Source organism: Delphinapterus leucas, chromosome 4 (genome assembly GCF_059928025.1).
Source record: "Delphinapterus leucas isolate spDelLeu-1000000601 "Yukka" chromosome 4, BTC_Dleu_Yukka2, whole genome shotgun sequence".
In the NCBI taxonomy this organism is placed as follows: domain Eukaryota; kingdom Metazoa; phylum Chordata; class Mammalia; order Artiodactyla; family Monodontidae; genus Delphinapterus; species Delphinapterus leucas.
In genome coordinates, this window is record NC_143132.1 from 145063809 (window position 1) to 145085004 (window position 21196).

At 38.2% G+C, this 21196-nt stretch overlaps 1 protein-coding gene across 1 annotated transcript in view; it reads right to left on the bottom strand.

Moving 5' to 3' along the window:
• Positions 1 to 522: 522 nt before the first annotated feature.
• Positions 523 to 21196, bottom strand: part of ZNF385D (zinc finger protein 385D) — a 246355-nt gene continuing 225681 nt past the window's right edge. Inside the window, exons 5-7 of the mRNA XM_022554708.2 lie at positions 15749 to 15927; positions 14578 to 14679; positions 523 to 6437 (exon numbers count right to left, since the gene is read on the bottom strand). Coding sequence (XP_022410416.2) covers positions 6204 to 6437; positions 14578 to 14679; positions 15749 to 15927 — 515 coding nt within the window. The 3' untranslated portion in view covers positions 523 to 6203. The remainder of the gene's footprint in view (positions 6438 to 14577; positions 14680 to 15748; positions 15928 to 21196) is intronic.

The following is a 21196-nucleotide window of genomic DNA, read 5'->3' on the forward strand; positions in this document are numbered from 1 at the left end:
ACTGAGTTGACAATATCCAATGATACCCACATTATTATTTGTGGTTAATAAAATTCCATACCCTCTCACCATGGCTTAAAACTCCATAACATCATTTCTCAATGGATTCATGCCTCACAGATTTGGACAATCAAACAGCAGAGTAACTTTTTAAAAAAATGTGTTTGCTGGGAAAAAAATGCAATCTGGGCCTCCAATAAAGGATTATCTCTTTGTCAGGTTTTTTAGCCTTGTTTTACCATGTCCTGCACACTACCTGGATTGGGAGATCTGATGAGGGTTCAACTCCTATAGTCAAAATCAGTAGCTTTTATGAAATGATACAAAGTGGTAGCAGAAGAGCCTTGCTAGAGAGCATAGTACCTTGATATTATATCTGCTTCTCAGCCTCTCCAATGCCCTAAAATGATTAGGATTCCCAAGTGTGAAATTAGAGTTCCTGTTCTTAAAAGTAAAATCAACCTACTCACTAAAAAAAAAAAAACTTTTTTTGAAAAATGATAACAGGTAAAAAGAGGTATTAAGGCTCATATTTTACAAAAATACATGTATCTCTATCTCTATCCATATCCATATAGATATAGATGTAGTGACTTACGACCTGGCCACTGTACAAGTATTTATCTTTAGTTATAATTTTGCTCACAAATCATTTTAGCTCTACTCTTTGGGAATTGCTTTTAGAGCTGACTTGTCAGTCATGAAGAGAACATGACCTCATTCTCTATTGATCCCATTCTCAACTGGGTCATCTATATTAATCATCAGATTTGACTTCAAATTTTGGCAATTTCTAGAGTGAACCATCTAGGAAGGATGGCTTTCCATCCCTGAGAAGAGGTGAAAGAAGATGACCAGATTCAAGGCAATTCTTTGTCCTTTCACATCTGAGCATTGATGACACAACCAGAGAATTCTTTAAACTCTGTGACTCTTTGGAACCCGTATGGACTTCTAATCAAGTAGCACATAGGCAGGAGGTTTTCCCAGTGTTGAACCTGTCTTTCATCACCATTCGTAATTCTGGTAAGCTATAAGTTCATTTCTGGAAGTAACAACCATGTAGGCCACATGAGGATGATATATCAACATATCCATCTTTCACTGGAAGCTCTGATACCCATCTCAGCACAAGGAAGTAGGCAATGGAGACTTGCCATACACATGATCCATTTCACTTCTTGATAGTAACTGTTGTCGTTTTTGAAGATACCGTAGAAAGACCAGAAAAGATGCTCCAGAAATAAATCTGCTCTCTTAATGAAAACCAACAGCAATCAGTTTGTAAAATATTCACTGTCAGGACTAAGTCCAAAAAAATTCTTGCTATATCAATAACAAGAGGGCATAACTGATATCCTTTGGCTGTGGAAGAAGTGATCTGAATAAGGTGGTCATTAGCTAAAACACATGCAAACCCAGGACTGGATTAGCAATGGCTCAGGTGGGGGTCCCTTTCTACTGAAGGGAGATTACACAACAAAAAGAACGAGGGTGAGACATTCAAATACCTGTTGCCCCCTTCACACCCACACTGTCAATATTCTCTTGCTTTTATATGGGTTGGTTTTATTTAGAATTTACAGTAAGCCCCCTACATATGAATCTTCAAGTTATGAACTTTCAGAGATGTGAGCGTGTGTTTGTATGTTCAATCACATGTTAGTTCACATGTCTGGTGTACACTGTCATGGGTGCACCTCCTCTACAAGTGGTTGTGCCTTTGTGTACTTTACTGTACAGTACTGTATAGAGTACTGTAGTACAGTATCTTTGTTTCAAGCCCAGGATGTCCGGAAGCACCATATTATTTGTGTGAAAAGTATTATAAGCCCATTGCAGTACAGTACTATATAGCCGATTGTGTTTGTTGGGTACCTAGGCTAACTTTGTTGGACTTATGAACAAATTGGACTTACGAACGTGCTCTCGGAATGCAACAGGTCCATATGTAGGGGACTTAGTGTATTACGTTTTGGACTGAGAAAACAGATGTGGTATATATCCTAAACGACTTTGTTATAAATCCAATGTGAATTAGCAACTCTTCTGATAACTGTTGGTGAGGTCTACATCTGACTGATCAGATGAATGACCTACTGCCTTGTGATGTATCCTTAGGAGGGAAAAGAATACAGAACACTTTTCTGAGAAAATGCAAATATTTGAGTAGCTGTGTGGTTCACAATAAGAAAGCACTTCTTCGAGGGAGAGAAAAGTGTTTTTTTAATGCAAAAATAGGTAACCAGTTTAGCCTTTACTCACTCTCACCCACACTGCTGATGAAGTGAGTAAGGACAAAGCATTCGTTGGCTATTTAAATGTTACCCTGCTAGGCAGGGACAAAGTCTGCAATAGGCTCTGATTTCTTTCAGGCTCATTGTTTTCCTCACCACATTAAGATGCTTTCCTGCGTACAAAGAGACGTTAATACAATGTCATCCATGCAAATGTACAGAAAGGTAGCTTAGTTCTATAGATCAATTCAGATTTGAAGGAAGAGGTCTCTATGCCAGAGTCATTTTTTAGCTTTATGGTCTGATTTCTTCAGGAAAGTTGAAACATTCCATGGGTGTGGAGACAAAGATATTAATTTAAGCTATTAATTGTAAGTGAAATTTAATGCCCATCTCTACTGCGGGGTGGTTCTGTACCTTAAAAACATACATGAGCACATCCACAATAAACTCTGAATAATCCTTTTTTAAAACCTTTTCATTTTTACTCCTTTGTGTTGGGATTTCGTGCTCTTTGAATTTCCAAATGAGCATAAATGCTCTCTTGGCTAAATAGTTCCTTGGCAGCAAAATATGTAGCACCTTTCAAAAAACCAAATTATATCTCTGATGTTAATGGCAATGAATTATTGCAAGAGAGGAACGGAAACCCAACGGTACCTGAAGATTGCATCATTTGAGATGAGGCAGTGATGACATAAATTGCCCAAAGCCAACTGCATACACAACTGTGCTCAGGTGTACACAACAGCCACTCTTCAAAGTTCAGGAGCAGTGAGAGGAGCGATTTGTCACTTGTAATCACCTGTTTTCTCGGAAGAGAAATACAGTGCCTTCCCAAAGACTGTTTCCAGTTGTCTGGGTAATCTGGATGAGGTGCAAGAATGCTTTTTCCAGAGGCATTTGACTCTTGCAATGCATTTATATTTGTTGCAAATGAAATCGGAGAGGCTTTATCTATCCCATCCCTGCCATGGGTATGATGCATGGGAAGGAACGTATAACCATAAAGTCAGACCCCCCCTCAGGGATGTTCAGAGCACCACTGCTGATCAATCGGAATTACTGATCTTTATTCATGAAAAGAAGTTCCCTAAGGGAAAGGGTAGAGCTTTATAGCAGTCTGAACAATGGTAGATATGGATCTGGTGTTAATAAATACATGGAAGGTTGGGAACCAATTCACAGAGAATCCACCATAAGTTCCATGGTTAGGCTTCATCCTTTATTAGGTAGTGAGTAAAAGACAACTGATAATTACAACTCCAATTTTAGAGACCATTTAAACAAAAATGGTTCCATAGTGAAGTGAGGCAGAAGGGGTTTAGGTATTTCTGAGGTTTCTCCTATGGCTGATGGAGAAAATATGGCTGATTTGTTTGTTTCCCAGCAAATCATTAAAGTTAGTAACGCCTTGTGATCCAGGACTCTTGTATCCCACCGGCCCTGACTTCTAGTGGACTGGCTCTTTCACTCTGGTGAAAATGGGGAAGAACAGCAAAAGTACATTGTATTAAGATTTCATCAATTGACACTAAGTTCTCCAACAGAAAGAGAGGTTTTTAGAGGTGTAAATGTAGTTGGATAGGGATTCAGGCTGACATAGTGAACGATGAAAATATTCGACAAAGCAGAAAGAGGAAACTGAAGTTCAAAACGGTCAGAAGCTGGTCACACAGGATATAGACAAGCCCCAAACAACAGAATTCATGAGCTAACTCTCTCCCTGGCTGAACTAGCAGGGTCTGAGGGTGGAAAAAGGAAACACTTACTAACACCAGAAAGTAGAGATACTGGCAGATGCAATATCACCAGATACTTTCAAAAACAAAATTCAATTGTAACCAACATGTTCAGGGAGAAGATGTATGGTTTGAAATTCCTCTTACCAAAGACTGATGGAATACTTTTTCTTTTCTTTTCCTTCCTTTCTTCCTCCCTTCCTTCCTTCCTTTTTTCTTTTGGTTGGTTGTTTAACAAAAGTTCTATAAAGTCAACTGCTTTAAAGATATATTTATATGACAAATGTCTTTAGCTAGATGGTGGAGAAGAACTCCAAAGACCATGTTTAACGTTGAGCACCAAGCACGTTATGGGTGTTTCTTAAATATAAAATGACAAATACTAAATACCCATCTCTCAAATCGCTTCACCTTGAGTCTTTAGACCTCTCAAAAGTCTACTACAGTTTAGATAAGAGCAGTTTCAGGAAGGCCATACGCAGCCTTTCCCTATATTTTTAAATAGTCTTTACAAAACCTTTCAAAAATATTTTTTTTTCCTCTAAACCTAAATCTGGTAGGGTGGATTTGTACATGTTTTCATTGTTCTAAGTTTGAGCGTCATTATTCTTATTAATGCAACAGACTGGCTGCATCAAACCCCATCATAATGATAGGATATGTTAGCTTTCTATGGGAAAAAGCAAATAGCCTTTATCACAAATTAAAGGCACAGCTATTTTTATGCCATCTGTTACCAACTTAATGATAACATGTAACACGGGATGGTTATATAATTTATATAGATTTTCTTTTTATAAGTTATTCTCTTAATCTTTCTAACATATATACAATATACATATATTTATATATACCCCTGAAAAATCTTGTTTTAAAGGTAAAACATCAACTCCTTTCAGCCTTATGGTGAATATTGAAGGCTGTCAGTGTTTCAGAACTCCACTAGAGAAATGATGGTCAAATGCATCTTACCAATATTTTTTTAACTCTACATCCTTGGTCTGAAATTAATGCAGATTCATTTTTCTTGTTTTACTAATATTTAAATATATATTAATTGTTTATATCATGTCAGTAGGAAATCTAAAAAAACAACAAAACCCCCCACAACAATAGCTAATGTCTACCATCATAGTCAAAGCAGAAACCTTTGCTGAAGAGACAACCCTACTGGTTTGATATAAAGGGGATATTGCAGAGATGCAATATTCTTTGTTTTTATTGGATATGCACTAAGAAAAATCTTTACTTTGCATTATCATGCTAGGTTAGGATCATCCATTATCCCTGAAACAGAATTGTTATACTGATTTCTTTCTGAACACCTATGATGCACGGGTTTACCTGTTTTCAGATATAGGTGCTTTACAAACACTTCCTATTTCCAGCAACACTGTTCCAGAGGGAGGGAAAAGTACTTTGTAAGAAACCATTTTTATTAATCTCTCCCACCTCTATGCTTAGCCCTGTTCTTTTATTCTGAACTTAAAGTCATCTCCAAGCTGGGTAGGATGGGAGAATGTGAACCAGGGACCTTCCCCACACCATCCAGTGGTGTTTAGTTTTTGACTGCTTACAGGCATGAAATAGTTGTTCGTTCTACCTTTTGCAATTCTTGAAAACCTAGTGGCATAGATTGAGACACAGCACTATTGTTTTTACAAGACATCTACTGTATCTACTTTTGTTGGGATAAATACCCAGGAATTGCTGTCATAGCAAGAGGAACAGCACGGGTACTACTATTCACAGTGTTGCTTTTGTTTTTTGTGATTTTTTTCTTTTTCTTTTTCTTTTTTTTTTGTATTATTTTAATCTACAGAGTAAATTATTATATATACATTGGAACCAGTTAATGCCCTTAGACAATGTATAGCTGTCTCATAAAGCAGGAAAGACAATGCAGGGGGAAACAAGTGCCCAAAAGCACAGTCACAAAGGCTTCAGAAGTTCTAGATACCACTACAAGTCAATGCTGGAGATCACTTCTAAAACACTCAATGTTCAAGAGGAATGCTTTAATTTGGAGAAAATACCACCCCTCCCTCCCACCCCTAAACCTCCCTCCTTTTTTTTTTTTTTTTTTTTAATAATCTTTTCAATTCACTATCAAAAGTCCTGGCTCTTCAGGTATACTTTAAACTATAAATAAACACTGCATAGTTCTCTTTTTGTTTTGTGTTTTTTGAAAAATTATTGCAGTACAGTTACTCCCATTTGGAATTCAGTAAGGAGCAAACAACACAGGAGTGTGGGCGGTCCGAATGGGTCCAGGAGCTGGCCGCAGGAGGGCTGGAGGGACTGCAGAAGTCTGGAACAGTGTGGCTGCTGGAGCAGTTCGGAGGCTGAAGGGGGAATTCACTGCCACAGCCGCAGCAGCCGCTGCAGCTGCCAGAGGGTTTGGTAGAATTCGTGGAGCCAAAGGCTTTGAAGGTTCTTTTGAAAATACTAATTTTACCTGCAAGGTAGGGGGGAAAAAAAAGAGTAGATGAACAAAAGTCTTAGAGTCTACAATGAGAATCCAAAAGGGTGAGCAGCTTTTAAAATACAGCAGTCAACAACTACAAAGATAAACTCACACCAGGGAACTGATGATAAAAATCACGCAAAGTGGGGAACCTATATTCAATATCCTGAGATAAACCAAAATGGAAAAGAACATGAAAAAGAATATATATATATATAACTGAATCACTTTGCTTTACAGCAGAAATTAACACACCATTGTAAATCAACTGTATTTCAATAAAATAAATTTTAAAAAATAATGTAAAGGGTAGAACATCTTTCCTTTTGGGAAAATTGGAAGATCCCGGAAAATGGCTTGACCTATGATGTTACAAAGTCCTCCAGGAAAGTACTTTATTTTATTTTTTTAACAACTTTATTGGAGTATAATTGCTTTACAATGGTGTGTTACTTTCTGCTTTATAACAAAGTGAATCAGTTATACATATTCATAGGTCCCCATATCTCTTCCCTCTTGCGTCTCCCTCCCTCCCACCCTCCCTGTCCCACCCCTCTAGGTGGTCACAAAGCACCGGGCTGATCTCCCTGTGCTATGCGGCTGCTTCCCACTAGCTATCTATTTTACGTTTGGTAGTGTATATATGTCCATGCCACTCTCTCACTTTGTCCAGCTTACCCTTCCCCCTCCCCCTATACTCAAGTCCATTCTCTAGTAAATCTGCCTCTTTATTCCCGTCTTGCCCCTAGGTCCTTCATGACCTTTTTTTTTTTTTTAGATTCCATATATATGTGTTAGCATACGGTATTTGTTTTTCTCTTTCTGACTTACTTCACTCTGTATGACAGACTCTAGGTCTATCCACCTCACTACAAATAATTCAATTTCGTTTATTCTTATGGCTGAGTAATATTCCATTGTATATATGTGCCATATCTTCTTTATCCATTCACCTGTTGATGGACACTTAGGCTGCTTCCATGTCCTGGCTATTGTAAATAGAGCTGCAATGAACATTGTGGTACATGACTCTTTTTGAATTATGGTTTTCTCAGGGTATATGCCCAGTAGTGGGATTGCTGGGTCATATGGTAGTTCCATTTTAAATTTTTTAAGAAACCTCCATACTGTTCTCCATAGTGGCTGTATTAATTTACATTCCCACCAACAGTGCAACAGGGTTCCCTTTTCTCAACATCCTCTCCAGCATTTATTGTTTGTAGATTTTTTGATGATGGCCATTCTGAAAGGTGTGAGGTGATACCTCATTGTAGTTTTGATTTGCAGTTCTCTAATGATAAATGATATTGAGCATTCTTTCATGTGTTTGTTGGCAATCTGAATATCTTCTTTGGAGAAATGTCTATTTACGTCTTCTCCACATTTTTGGATTGGGGTGTTTGTTTTTTTGATCTTGAGCTGCATGAGCTGTTTGTAAATTCTGGAGAATAATCCTTTGTAAATTGCTTCATTTGCAAATATTTTCTCCCATTCTGAGGGTTGCCTTTTCGTTTTGTTTATGGTTTCCTTTGTTGTGCAAAAGCTTTTAAGTTTCATTAGGTTCCATTTGTATATTTTTATTTCCATTTCTCTAGAAGGTGGGTCAAAAAGGATCTTGCTGTGATTTATGTCCTAGAGTGTTCTGCCTACGTTTTCCTCTAAGAGTTTGATAGTGTCTGGCCTTACATTTAGGCATTTAATCCATTTTGAGTTTATTTTTGTGTATGGTGTTAGGGAATGTTCTAATTTCATTATTTTACATGTAGCTGTCCAGTTTTCCCAGCACCACTTATTGAAGAGGCTGTCCTTTCTCCACTGTATATTCTTGCCTCCTTTATCAAAGATAAGGTGTCCATATGTGCATGGGTTTATCTCTGGTCTTTCTATCCTGTTCCATTGATCTATATTTCTGTTTTTGTGCCAGTACCATACTGTCTTGATTACTGTAGCTTTGTAGTATAGTCTGAAGTCAGGGAGCCTGATTCCTCCAGCTCCGTTTTTCTTTCTCAAGATTGCTTTCACTATTCGGGGTCTTTTGTTTTTCCATGCAAATTGTGAATTTTTTTGTTCTAGTTCTGTGAAAAATGCCAGTGGTAGTTTGATAGGGATTGCATTAAATCTGTAGATTGCTTTCGGTAGTAAAGTCATTTTCATAATGTTGATTCTTCCAATCCAAGGACATGGTATATCTCCCCATCTTTTTTCTCCTTAGGTAGGTTTATTCCTAGATATTTTATTCTTTTTGTTGCAATGGTAAATGGGAGTGTTTTCTTAATTTCACTTTCCAATTTTTCATCATTAGTGTATAAGAATGCCAGAGATTTCTGTGCACTAATTTTGTATCCTGCTACTTTACCAAATTCATTGATTAGCTCTAGTAGTTTTCTGGTAGCATCTTTAGGATTCTCTATGTATAGTGTCATGTCATCTGCACACAATGACAGCTTTACTTCTTCCTTTCCGATTTGGATTCCTTTTATATCTTTTTCTTCACTGATTGCTGTGGCTAAAACTTCCAAATGTATGTTGAATAACAGTGGTGAGAGTGGGCAACCTTGTCTTGTTCCTGATCTTAGTGGAAATGGTTTCAGTTTTTCACCATTGAGGACAATGTTGGCTGTGGGTTTGTCATATATGGCCATTATTATGTTGAGGAAAGTTCCCTCTAAGCCTACTTTCTGGAGATTTTTTTATCATAAATGGGTGTTGAATTTTGTCGAAAATTTTCTCTTCATCTATTGAGTTGATCATATGGTTTTTCTCCTTCAATTTGTTAATAAGGTGTATCACATTGATTGATTTGCATATATTGAAGAATCCTTGCATTCCTGGGATAAACCCCACTTGATCATGTTGTATGATTCTTTTAATGTGCTCTTGAATTCTGTTTGCTAGTATTTTGTTGAGGATTTTTGCGTCTATGTTCGCCAGTGATACTGGCCTATAAATTTCTTTCTTTGTGACATTTTGTCTGGTTTTGGTATCAGGGTGATGGTGGCCTCGTAGAATGAGTTTGGGAGCATTCGTCCGTTGGCTATATTTTGGAAAAGTTTGAGAAGGATAGGTGTTAGCTCTTCTCTAAACGTTTGATAGAATTCGCCTGTGAAGCCATCTGGTCCTGGGCTTTTGTTTTTTTTGGAAGATTTTTAATCACAGTTTCAATTTCAGTGCTTGTGATTGGTCTGTTCATATTTTGTATTTCCTCCTGGTTCAATCTCGGAAGGTTGTGCATTTCTACGAATTTGTCCGTTTCTTCCAGGTTGTCCATTTTATTGGCATATAGGTGCTTGAAGTAATCTCTCATGATCCTTTGTATTTCTGCAGTGTCAATTGTTACTTCTCCTTTTTTCATTTCTAATTCCATTGATTTGAGTCTTCTCCCTTTTTTTTCTTGATGAGTCTGGCTAATGGTTTATCATTTTTGTTTATCTTCTCAAAGAACCAGCTTTTAGTTTTATTGATCTTTGCTACAGTTTCCTTCATTTCTTTTTCATTTATGTCTGATCAGATTTTTATGATATCTTTCCTTCTGCTAACTTTGGGAGTTTTTTTGTTCTTCTTTCTTTAATTGCTTTAGGTGTAAGGTTAGGTTGTTTATTTGAGATATTTCTTGTTTCTTAAGGTAGGATTGTATTGCTATAAACTTCCCTCTTAGAACTGCTTTTGCTGCATCCCATAGGTTATGGATCATTGTGTTTCACTGTCATTTGTTTCTAGGTTTTTTTGATTTCCTCTTTGATTTCTTCACTGATCTCTTGGTTATTAAGTAGTGTATTGTTTAGCCTCCATGTGGTTTTATTTTTTACAGCTTTTTTCCTGTAATTGATATCTAGTCTCATAGCATTGTTGTCATAAAAGATACTTGATATGATTTCAATTTTCTTAAATTTACCAAGGCTTGATTTGTGACCCAAAATATGATCTACCCGGAAGAATGTTCCATGAGCACTTGAGAAGAAAGTGTATTGTGTTGTTTTTGTATGGAATGTCCTATAAATATCAATTAAGTCCATCTTGTTTAATGCATCATTTAAAGCTTCTGTTTCCTCATCTAATTTCATTTTGGATGATCTGTCCAATGGTGAAAGTGGGGTGTTAAAGTCCCCTACTATGATTGTGTGTCCCCTACTATGATGGGTGCAGAAATATTTACAATTGTTATATCTTCTTCTTGGATTGATCCCTTGATCATTATGTAATGTCCTTCTTTGTCTCTCATAATATCTTTGTTTTAAAGTCTATTTTGTCTGATATGAGAATTTCTACTCCAGTTTTCTTTTGATTTCCATTTGCATGGAATATCTTTTTCCATCCCCTCACTTTCAGTCTGTATGTGTCCTTAGGTCTGAGGTGGGTCCCCACTTGTAGACAGCATATATACTGGTCTTGTTTTTGTATCCATTTAGCCATTCTATGTCTTTTGGTGGGAGTAATTAATCCATTTACATTTAAGGTAATTATTGATATGTATGTTCCTATTACCATTTTCTTAATTGTTTTGGGTTTGTTATTGTAGGTCTTTTACTTCTCTTGTGTTTTCTGTTTAGAGAAGTTCCTTTAGCATTTGTTGTAAAGCTGGTTTGGTGATGCTGAATTCTCTTAGCTTTGCTTGTCTGTTAAGGTTTCAATTTCTCAGTCAAATCTGCATGAGGTCCTTGCTGGGCAGAGTAATCTTGATTGTAGGTTTTCCCCTTTCGTCACTTTAAATATGTCCTGCCAGTCCCTTCTGGCTTGCAGAGTTTCTGCTGAAAGATCAGCTGTTCACCTTATGGGAATTCCCTTGTGTGTTATTTGATGTTTTTCCCTTGCTGCTTTTAATATTTTTTCTTTGTATTTAATTTTTGATAGTTTGATTAATATGTGTCTTGGCATGTTTCTCCTTGGATTTATCCTGTATGGGACTCTCTGCACTTTCTAGACTTGACTAACTATTTCCTTTCCCATATTAGGGAAGTTTTCTACTATAATCTCTTGAAATATTTTCTCAGTCCCTTTCTTTTTCTCTTCTTCTTCTGAGAGCCCTATAATTTGAATGTTGGTGCATTTAATGTTGTTCCAGATGTCTCTGAGACTGTCCTCAATTCTCTTCATTCTTTTTTCTTTATTCTGCTCTGCAGTAGTCATTTCCACTATTTTATCTTCCAGGTCACTTATCTGTTCTTCTGCCACAGTTATTCTGCTATTGATCCCTTCTAGAGAATTTTTAATTTCATTTATTGTGTTGTTCATCACTGTTTGTTTGCTCTTTAGTTCTCCTAAGTCCTTGTTAAACATTTCTTGTATTTTGTCCATTCTATTTCCAAGATTTTGGATCATCTTTACTATCATTATTCTGAATTCTTTTTCAGGTAGACTGCCTATTTCCTCTTCTTTTGTTAGGTCTGGTGGGTTTTTATGTTGCTCCTTTGTCTGCTGTGTGTTTTTCTGTCTTCTCATTCTGCTTATCTTACTGTGTTTGGGGGTCTCCTTTTTGCAGGTTGCAGGTTCCTAGTTCCCATTGTTTTTGGTGTCTGTCCCCAGTGGCTAAGATTGGTTCAGTGGGTTGTGTTGGCTTCCTGGTGGAGGGGACTAGTGCCTGTGTTCTGGTGGATAAGGCTGGATCTTGTCTTTCTGGTGGGCAGGTCCATGTCTGGTGGTGTGTCTTGGGGTGTCTGTGGCTTTTTTATGATTTTAGACAGCCTCTGTGCTAAAGGATGGGTTTGTGTTCCTGTCTTGCTAGTTGTTTGGCATAGGGTGTCCAGCACTGTAGCTTGCTGGTCGTTGAGTGGAGCTGGGTCTTGGTGTTGAGATGGAGATCTCTGGGAGATTTTCATCATTTAATATTATGTGGAGCAGGGAGGTCTCTTGTGGACCACTGTCCTGAACTTGGCTCTCCCACCTCAAGAGGTACAGCCCTCATGCCTGGCTGGAGTGCCAAAAGCCTGTCATCTACACGGTCATGTGGCTCTAGGTAGGAGGCCTCAGTTCATTGCTACATGGATCTCTCCTTAGGGCTGCTTGAGTGTCCTCATGACATGGCAGCTGGCTTACTCCAGGATGAGTGATCCGGCCCATGGTCCCCAGGACCGCTGCAGCTTTGGCTGCTGGGGCCCCTCCAGAGCTGGCAGCCTCAATGAGGCCACCCTCCCTTTGGGCTCCAGGGCAGTTTAGTGATGGCGGAGGGAAGAGACCCCAAGCCAGGAGTTCCAGCTCTCTATTTTATTTTTGTGATAAATATACCTCGTGAGGAAAGTATTCATCTTGAGGAAAAACAGGGAATTTTTTACTGCACTCTTTACACACATTTTAACTAGCAGGGTATAGACATTTTTAAAGAGAGATTAATTAATGCTGTCAGCTACTATTAGACTATGCAAGTATGTCAAGTGAGTATCCTAGTAAGATGTGAGTACCAATCAAGAGACATTATAAAAATAATGAAATTCCACTTTCAATAAAGAAGCAAAGAAAACTTATCTTCCCTAAAAGTTTGACGTGTTTTGCTTTCATTGGTAGCAACATTCTCTCAAACCTACTATATAAAATCAGTTCATTCTCTGACTAGTAGCATTAGTAAGATGGCTGTTCTCAGGAAGGGAATGGTCCCATTTATGGAAATAGTAACAGTGACAGTTAAACAGGAGGTTTGGAAACTAACATTAACACAATTTGACTTCTCTGTTTATTTAAGAACCATTCACTTGATTGTTGAAAGCTTCATCTACGTAGGTCAGGAAGAGCACTCAGGTTATGACTAGTGGTGCTGAAACATCAGTTCCATGCAGAATTCACAGCCACTCAATGCAGCTAAAATTGATTCTATGCAAGAGAGTAAGATGACTTCATTTGCATAAAAATGGGTGATGCTACTAAGTTAATTGGGTCAACTCATTCTGAGGTCTCAAAATGGATGACTACAGCTTTCCTTTAACTGTATTTTCACGTGTCAGCAGCACACAGTAGCACTGATTATTAATAAGATCTATTTTGAAGAAAACAGATTTCAAAATGCATAATTCAGCACATACTGTAGATCAATTGTTCTTCATCTTAATTTTTTTATGCACACAGTTATGGTTTATTACAGCTAAACAATGCAGAGCCCTGGGTCTCTTAGATGTAAGCTATTGTCATTTCAACCAGAACAAAAGCATATGCTTATAAATATTAGCTTAAGATGTCAGGAGGTTTACAGACTTCCCCTAAAATCCTACAAAAATTCTAGGTCAGGACATCAGTACTAATATGTTTACTAATCTAAAACAAGAGGGCATGTCTCAGGAAATATTTCCCAGGCCTTAGATAGTGTCCTTAGGTGAATAATTTTTAAAAGGAGCCATGTCTTTGAGAGTGTGTTATTCAAAAGACAAAACTGTTGAGGGAATCAACAATACTGGTGCTTTGTCTCCTGAAGACCTTAAAAAGGAGATGCAAGAATTTGTTTTCACCGACCTTTTCCTAATAGTATCCACTAACCTCAAGTCCAGATTTCATGCGATTACCTACCTGACACAAAAGAGTTTGGTTTTCCTCCCATCCCCATGCTCTGCTGTAAACCTGTGCCCAACTAAAAAGATAAGACGTCGGACTTTGGCGAATGGTGACAAAACACTCAAACAACTCATGAAACCAATGATTCTGTTGGTGGAGTAGGAGTTGGACTTTCAAATCAATTGTTTGTCTTTACTTAGGTATCTTCCATTTATTTCATTTAGTAACTGACAAAAAAAAATCCAAGTTCAGTGAGTAGACTGCAGGACATGAAAGGCTATTCTCACGCTTCCCTAGTGGTACAGTGGCTAAGGATCCTCCTGCCAATGCAGGTGACACGGTTTCGAGCCCTGGTCCGGGAAGATCCCACATGCCACGGAGCAATGAAGCCCGTGTGCCACAACTACTGAGCCTGTGTGCCACAACTACTGAAGCCCGGGCACCTAGAGCCCATGCTCCACAACAAGAGAAGCCACTGCAGTGAGAAGCCCACGCTCCACAACCAAGAGTAGCCCCCGCTCACCACAACTAGAGAAAGCCTGTGTGCAGCAACGAAGACCCAATGCAGCCAAAAATAAAATATAAACAAATAAATAAATTTATTAAATAAAAAAAAAGAAAGAAAGGCTACTCTCTATTGGGATGCAAAAAGGACACTCACCCCCAGCGGATGTGCTGCCTTCTGCAGTTTGTTGTAAGGACTGTATTTAGGTTTCGGGGGCTTCCCAGCAGCTCTGTCTTTGTGCCTTCTACTGCTAATATGCTATTAAAAGCAATTAAAAATGACAGCTTTAAAAAAATTATCCCCCAAACCCTTCATAAATATTGTTTTAACCTGGGGCAGGATATTAATTATTTCATGCAAGTTGAAGAAAGACAAAAATACAAGAGCGTGCACTTTTGTCCTCAGACGCTGATGCTTTGAGGAGAGATACCTTTGTGCTAGCCGTTTTAGTCTATTTTAAACAAATAACAGGGTCTTCTTTTTCCCAGCATTTTTCCTTATTACTGCACAGATCTCGTTTTATGGACATTTACAAAGGAAATAAATGTCTGAAGGAATTTTATGTGCAAATAAACAAAGATGGCCAGGCGGGCATGAATTTATTTCCATACTAATATTTATCCTCACATTTGTACAGCCAAATGTCAACCCCTTAAATTCTAAAGATAAATAACTAAGGTGTGTAAAAATCAGTGCAAGAATGTACATATGCATATAAAACACAACACTATATGAGGGCTGGGACTTCAACTAGAAACGTAGAACTGATCTCTTTGGAAGGCTATTCAGAGTAAAAGTGAATGCAACAAGGATTAGTCATCTTGTTAGCAGGTGGCTGCAGGATTTAGAAATACAGTACACCACCATGTAATAGAGTACATAAAATAAAAGAAGAGCACAGCATAAAATTAGTGGTAGCATGTAAATATCTAAACAAGTAAAAATGGAACATTGAAATTTGACCTTTAAAGGAAATCAACACTTTTGAGTGGGAAACCTGGTAAAGAAAAGATCTACTACCCCCTTTCCTCCCACTCTTCATATACAAAAATAGCACAGACTCACTTCAGGCAATTTCGGAAAGATCTTAGAAGGCATTACATTTTAGTATTCCTTTAACCAACCAAAATATGCATAAATAAATAAGGAGAGTGAATAAGAAGCTAAGTGGATGGATGGATGGACGGATGGACGGATGGATGGATGGATGGATGGATGGATGGTTGGATGGGAGAGAAAAACAGAAAAGAAAGGGAACAGAGGAAGCACACAGTCTGCTCGTGCGTGACCCCCTTCTGTTTTCACTTCTAGAATGGGTACCGCCTACCTGTTTAAGCTGTGTTTCCGAGTTGACGTGCACATCACAGATTTCACAGTGAAACGTTTTGTTCTGCAGGCCTGTATTCCCCTTATTCACTGGTCCTTTGCCTTTCACACCTACCCTAGGGAAGGCTTTGATAGTCCCACTGCCGTTCCGAGCTTCTAGCATCGTTTTGTGCTTAGTACCTGCCAGGAATATTTAGAAAAGAAAAAAGAGGGGGAAAATCTTAGTTAGTAATCTCCTCCAAGAAACGATACAACAACACAACATGATGTGACGCCGAGTTTGAATGCAGTTCTTCCAGGGATTATGCTTGAAATATGCTTATGACATAGAAAACTGTAACAATGTGCTCTGATCACCTTATATAACATAACTTAATCACTCATCTTTTTATAATGTCCTGTTTTACAAATAAGCACCATCAGTACAGGAGCTAAACTCAAAAGTCCTGAGATGAAATTAAATGGGTGTGACTTCTTTTCATTTCCTCTTGATGCTAATAAGACATAAATGATAGCTGATGAGGAAGAGTGACTTAGTTGCTACAGGTGTAGTTGGAGGTGAGGTGTAACAAGTGTGATCAGTTTAAACACGGTGTGTTTACAGAAGTGGCACTAATTAAATGCCCACTTTCTAAATAGAATACAAACAAGCTTTCCTGGCTATGGGGTTTAGGATCAAAGAGGGAGAGTAATTGTATGGAGATCTTAATGACTCTGGAAAAAAAGTCCTATTAGAATAGGAAAGTTCACACTGATTGGCTATGAAATTTCAAATATAAACAAATGAGTAAAAAACGGGGGGATTCACCGACTAAGCAGATACACTGTAAAGAAACCCTTCTTTTTATTAAACCAGTCACATCTTTTGGCTGTCCCACATAACTAATGTAATTCTACTTATCAAGATTTGCTTTTTTTAAACAATAAAATTCAGGATGGCAGTTTGCTTTCAAAAACTTTGCTCACAATTTCCTTCTCCTTGGAGTTGATAAGTATGCTTTACTTTTCTCATTTAGCCATATGTTTTTGCTATGAAATTTTCTCTTGTAATCATTGATGTCCTTTCTGCCATTCTGGTTTTCTAAATCCTGATTTAGGGGTTTCACCTTCCTAATTGTATTTATTAGATTGTTATCAGTTCTGGAAGCAGAGAAAAAAAGAGAAATTCTTAACTTCTGGTTCTTGGGCCAGCCTCTCAGAATCATTCCATATCAATGAAGAAAAGATGCTGAGGGCTCTCTAGCTCCGTGTCAATCACCCATGTCTTCAATAAGAGGCAACGCACATACGGAACAGGTTTAGAGCCATACGTTTCTCTCTTGTAAAATGATACCTTTACTGAGTCCAATATTTAAAAATGCATATTTTTACCACTTAGGTTCCCCACTTTGAATCTCATTTTCTTATACACAGCAATGAAAATGTTCATATCTCAACATATTAAGGAGAGAGAAAAAAGTCAACGTTTTGTGAGAAGACGGGAGAGGCTGAAATACGGAGTCAAAGAACCATGTGGTAGTGGTGGTGGTAGCAGTGAGGCTGCCCCGGGGTTCACTTTCACCCATGTCCACTGCAATATAGTGACCTAATGCTTTCTGCTTTGTATGAAGATACCATAAATGAGAGTAGGGCAAGCAATGTTCTGGTGAGCAATACATACCTACACAAATAATTAATGAATGAGTATATATATGCATATATATATATATATATATATGTATACACACACACACACACACACACACACACACACACACATTGTTTTCTCCTACCTTCATTTATACCATCTTCCTACAAATTCGAAGCTTTTGTACCACTATGTGAATAGAGGGTTATCCAACCTTCTCTATCCAAACAGGTGATTTTATCAAAATATTTTTTTCCCATGCAACCTCTATAGTCAAACTGAGAAGCTTTCCTGGGGCCGCTGTGGCTTAGGAATGTCTAAGTAGCAGTCAGTAAGAGACAAATTCTCATCCTGACCTTATTTTTTTTTCCGGTACGCGGGCCTCTCACTATTGTGGCCTCTCCCGTGGCGGAGTACAGGCTCCGGACGCGCAGGCCCAGCGGCCATGTCTCACGGGCCCAGCCGCTCCGCGGCATGTGGGATCTTCCCGGACCGGGGCACGAACCCGCGTGCCCTGCATCGGCAGGCGGACTCTCGACCACTGCGCCACCAGGGAAGCCCCTCATCCTGACTTTCTCGAAGGCCCCTTGACTTACTCTGGTTAATATCCTGTGTGATTTGAGCTGGCGTTTGATAGTGGCAACCAGAATGGTTCAGAAAACTGTTTCTACCTATTCACTGATATGGAAGTACTTCATCTTGCCTGGGAGGACAAAAAAAAGTCAGGCGTGGGTGGCTTGCCTCAGGATTGAGTGACAGATGGGTTAGGAGGAGAAGAAAGTCAAAAAAGTTGCTCCCAATACTAAGTTGCTACCAATAGCAACAGTAAGTAAAAATCCAGAAAACAGACATTCTCCATATTATCTCTGGCAAGCTAAGACCCACCTATGTCCTGTCCCTAGGGGAAGGAAAGAAACAGAAGATACGTGAGCATTGGAGAAATGCCCAACCTCAGAAAAATCACTGTGTCATTAGCATTATTATTTCAGTGTAGTCTCTCCACAGAAGCTAGTAAAGATAGGAAAGTTAAATATACACACTCATGCATGCCTTACACACACGTGCACACACACACACACACACCAAACACATGTGGTTAAAATTGTGCTGAGATTGGGTGAAAAACTTCAGCTAATAGCTTTGACTCTGGGGTTACTATTCATCATCACATAGAGTGGAACGTTTGTGCAATGTAACCTCCTGCATCTAGTAGCGGCTTGTCAGTCATAATTAAATAGATATTAGATCATTTTATAAGATCTTAAAGCTTGAACAGCCTGTAAAGGTAGCTGTTTTTCCTTCAAGTACAGCTACAATTAAGGAGAGATGTACTACTCTTAATTTTCAAGCATTTATGTTTTTGAGAGATCAAATGTGCATGAATACTCTAAAATAGTGACTATTAGGAGAACTGATACTTATTTTACTTTTTAAACATTGCACATATTGTGATAAATTATTTACCTGCTCTTAGCCACCCACGAGTTTAGGTGCTATTATCATGCCCGTTTTAGAGATAACAAACTGAGACTCAGAAAGGTTAAGTTACTTGCCCAGCTCACAAAGCAAACACTACTTGAAGTTACTGGCAGGTAGAAAGTGGATTTCTAATTAAGTCCTTAGAGCTATGGGGATTTAGCTAGAAATCCACTAAGGATGTCTGAGCTAGCTGAATTCCAGTGACACAGGAATCTCTCATAGTACCTTTAATTTTTCTATTTTGTTAATGAAGTCTTTTCTAAACTCGGATTTTAATTTGAGTCTTTCAAAGCCCCCTTCCCCTTGTTTTCTTGTAATGCTCCTTTCTGCTCAGCAGAGTACCCGGAACCAGGATGCTATAATAAATGACAGTGGCTTTGTGATGGCAGGTTTGACTACCTCAGGTTCCAACAATGTGTAAATATCTCGCAAGGCTTGTGCCTTCCCCTGTGATTGCACAGTAGGGCCATTGCAAAGCTGCTTCTGTACTTTAAATGGACTATTTTCTTCCCATCACTTTTAAAAGGCCATCACTGATAATGACATTCGTTTGAAGCTTCCATGATTCCTGAAATGTGAAACGGTTCTCCAACCACAGTTTAAATGCAGCAAGTCATCATGCTCCTAGAAATACTGATTTTGTTTGCTTTTTTTATTTGTTTGCTTTTGATTGCCTTGGGTCAAGATATTGTATCTGCAAAAATCAAAATAATATGTGCTGCAGAGTGAATAGAGGCTAGCCTTCCCTTTAATTCCTCATCATTTTTGCAACTTCCTTTTTTAGATGGCTCTTAAGTTAGGTACTGGCATAAAGGAAAGGTGGGTGAGCAAGAAAACGGGCAAATGACTTTTTAAAATTAAATCAATCATTCTCTAGGTCATCAGGAAAATTGGGGAAATTTCTTTAAAATGGAAAAAAACCCAGAGTTCCATCAAGGAGAAGCATATCAAAATATTAATGGTGGTCATCATGTACCAGTCTTTTATTTTCTATTTGTATATGTGCATTTTAAAAAGTCTGGATAACTTAGTTAAAGTAATTTTGTATAGAACTTTCCTTGGAATTATACATACTTCTAAAAATGCACATGATTTTTAATGACAGCATAGGCTTACAATACATGAACGTTATATATTTAACCACTTATCTAATATTAGACATTTGGATTATTTTCTTTTCTTTCCCTGTATAATTATTTTGTAATGAACATCCTACTTGTTAATCTTTTAAAATCTATCCTAAGGTTATTTCCTTAGGATAGATTTTCATAAGGAGTATTATAGGTACAAAATATGGCTATTTTTAAGCCTCAGTTCAAGCTGTCAGATTAACTGTCTAAACAGTACAAAGGAAGTTTCAGAGAGATTCATTTTATAGGGAAATGTATCCTGGTAGAGTTGCAAAATTCACCTTTCTATAAAATACATTTCAATACCTTAAAGTTCAATTTTCCAGAGTGCCCAAGAGATGAGATTTAATAGTGTTAGACTAGGCCCTTAGCAAACCCACGTGACTGCCAGTGATAGTTTAGTTACCTTCTCATTGACAAGTTCAGATGATTCCAGCTTATAGATACATGGGCAGGAAGGTGGTCAGCCTCCATGCAAACAGCAAAATGCAAAGCTGTTTTTAGATGTGTTTATTTATAACATTCAGTAAAACGGCATTATAGTCCAACTCTGTGTGTCCCAAGGAAAGAAAGTTGTTTTGAATCTCTACACCTGAAGGGTATAATTGGCATCAAGAGCTTCCATGTTCTCTCTTTTTTTTAATCCACTAAATGTCAAATTAACCTTTTATTACCCTGACCTCATATATACTATGTATTTTCCATGTCAATCTTAATTTTATTTTGTCTTTGAAATGAAATCTTTGGTTTATTTTATCAGCATATCAACAAACAGTAAGTACCCAGAATGGCATCTATGGTATCAGGTGACCAAGGAATGCCCCAAATGAGTAAAACACTGTGTTATTTCTGTTAGCTCCCTGGTTGAAAGTAATTTGTTGATTCATCAGTAATGCATCACAAGTCCAAATGGCAGAGGTGAAAGTAGAGACAAGGGAAACAGAGGAGAGGAGAACTTTGCTTTTAGCATCAGAAAGGTCTTCTGAGGAAGAGCTATGAAGTGGGAACAGAAGGGGAGGCCAGCCACACAGCACCAGCGGGGATGGACTCGGTGTCCAAAGACAGCTCAGGAAAGAGCTCTGCAGACCCTGGGAACCAGTAAGTGGAGCACTGGCTGGGTTTGATGGGGAGATAAACATGTGGAATTGATATGGCTGTAACCCTGGACATACCAGCACATGAGAATTTTCAGGCATCCAGAAAGCCTCTTTTA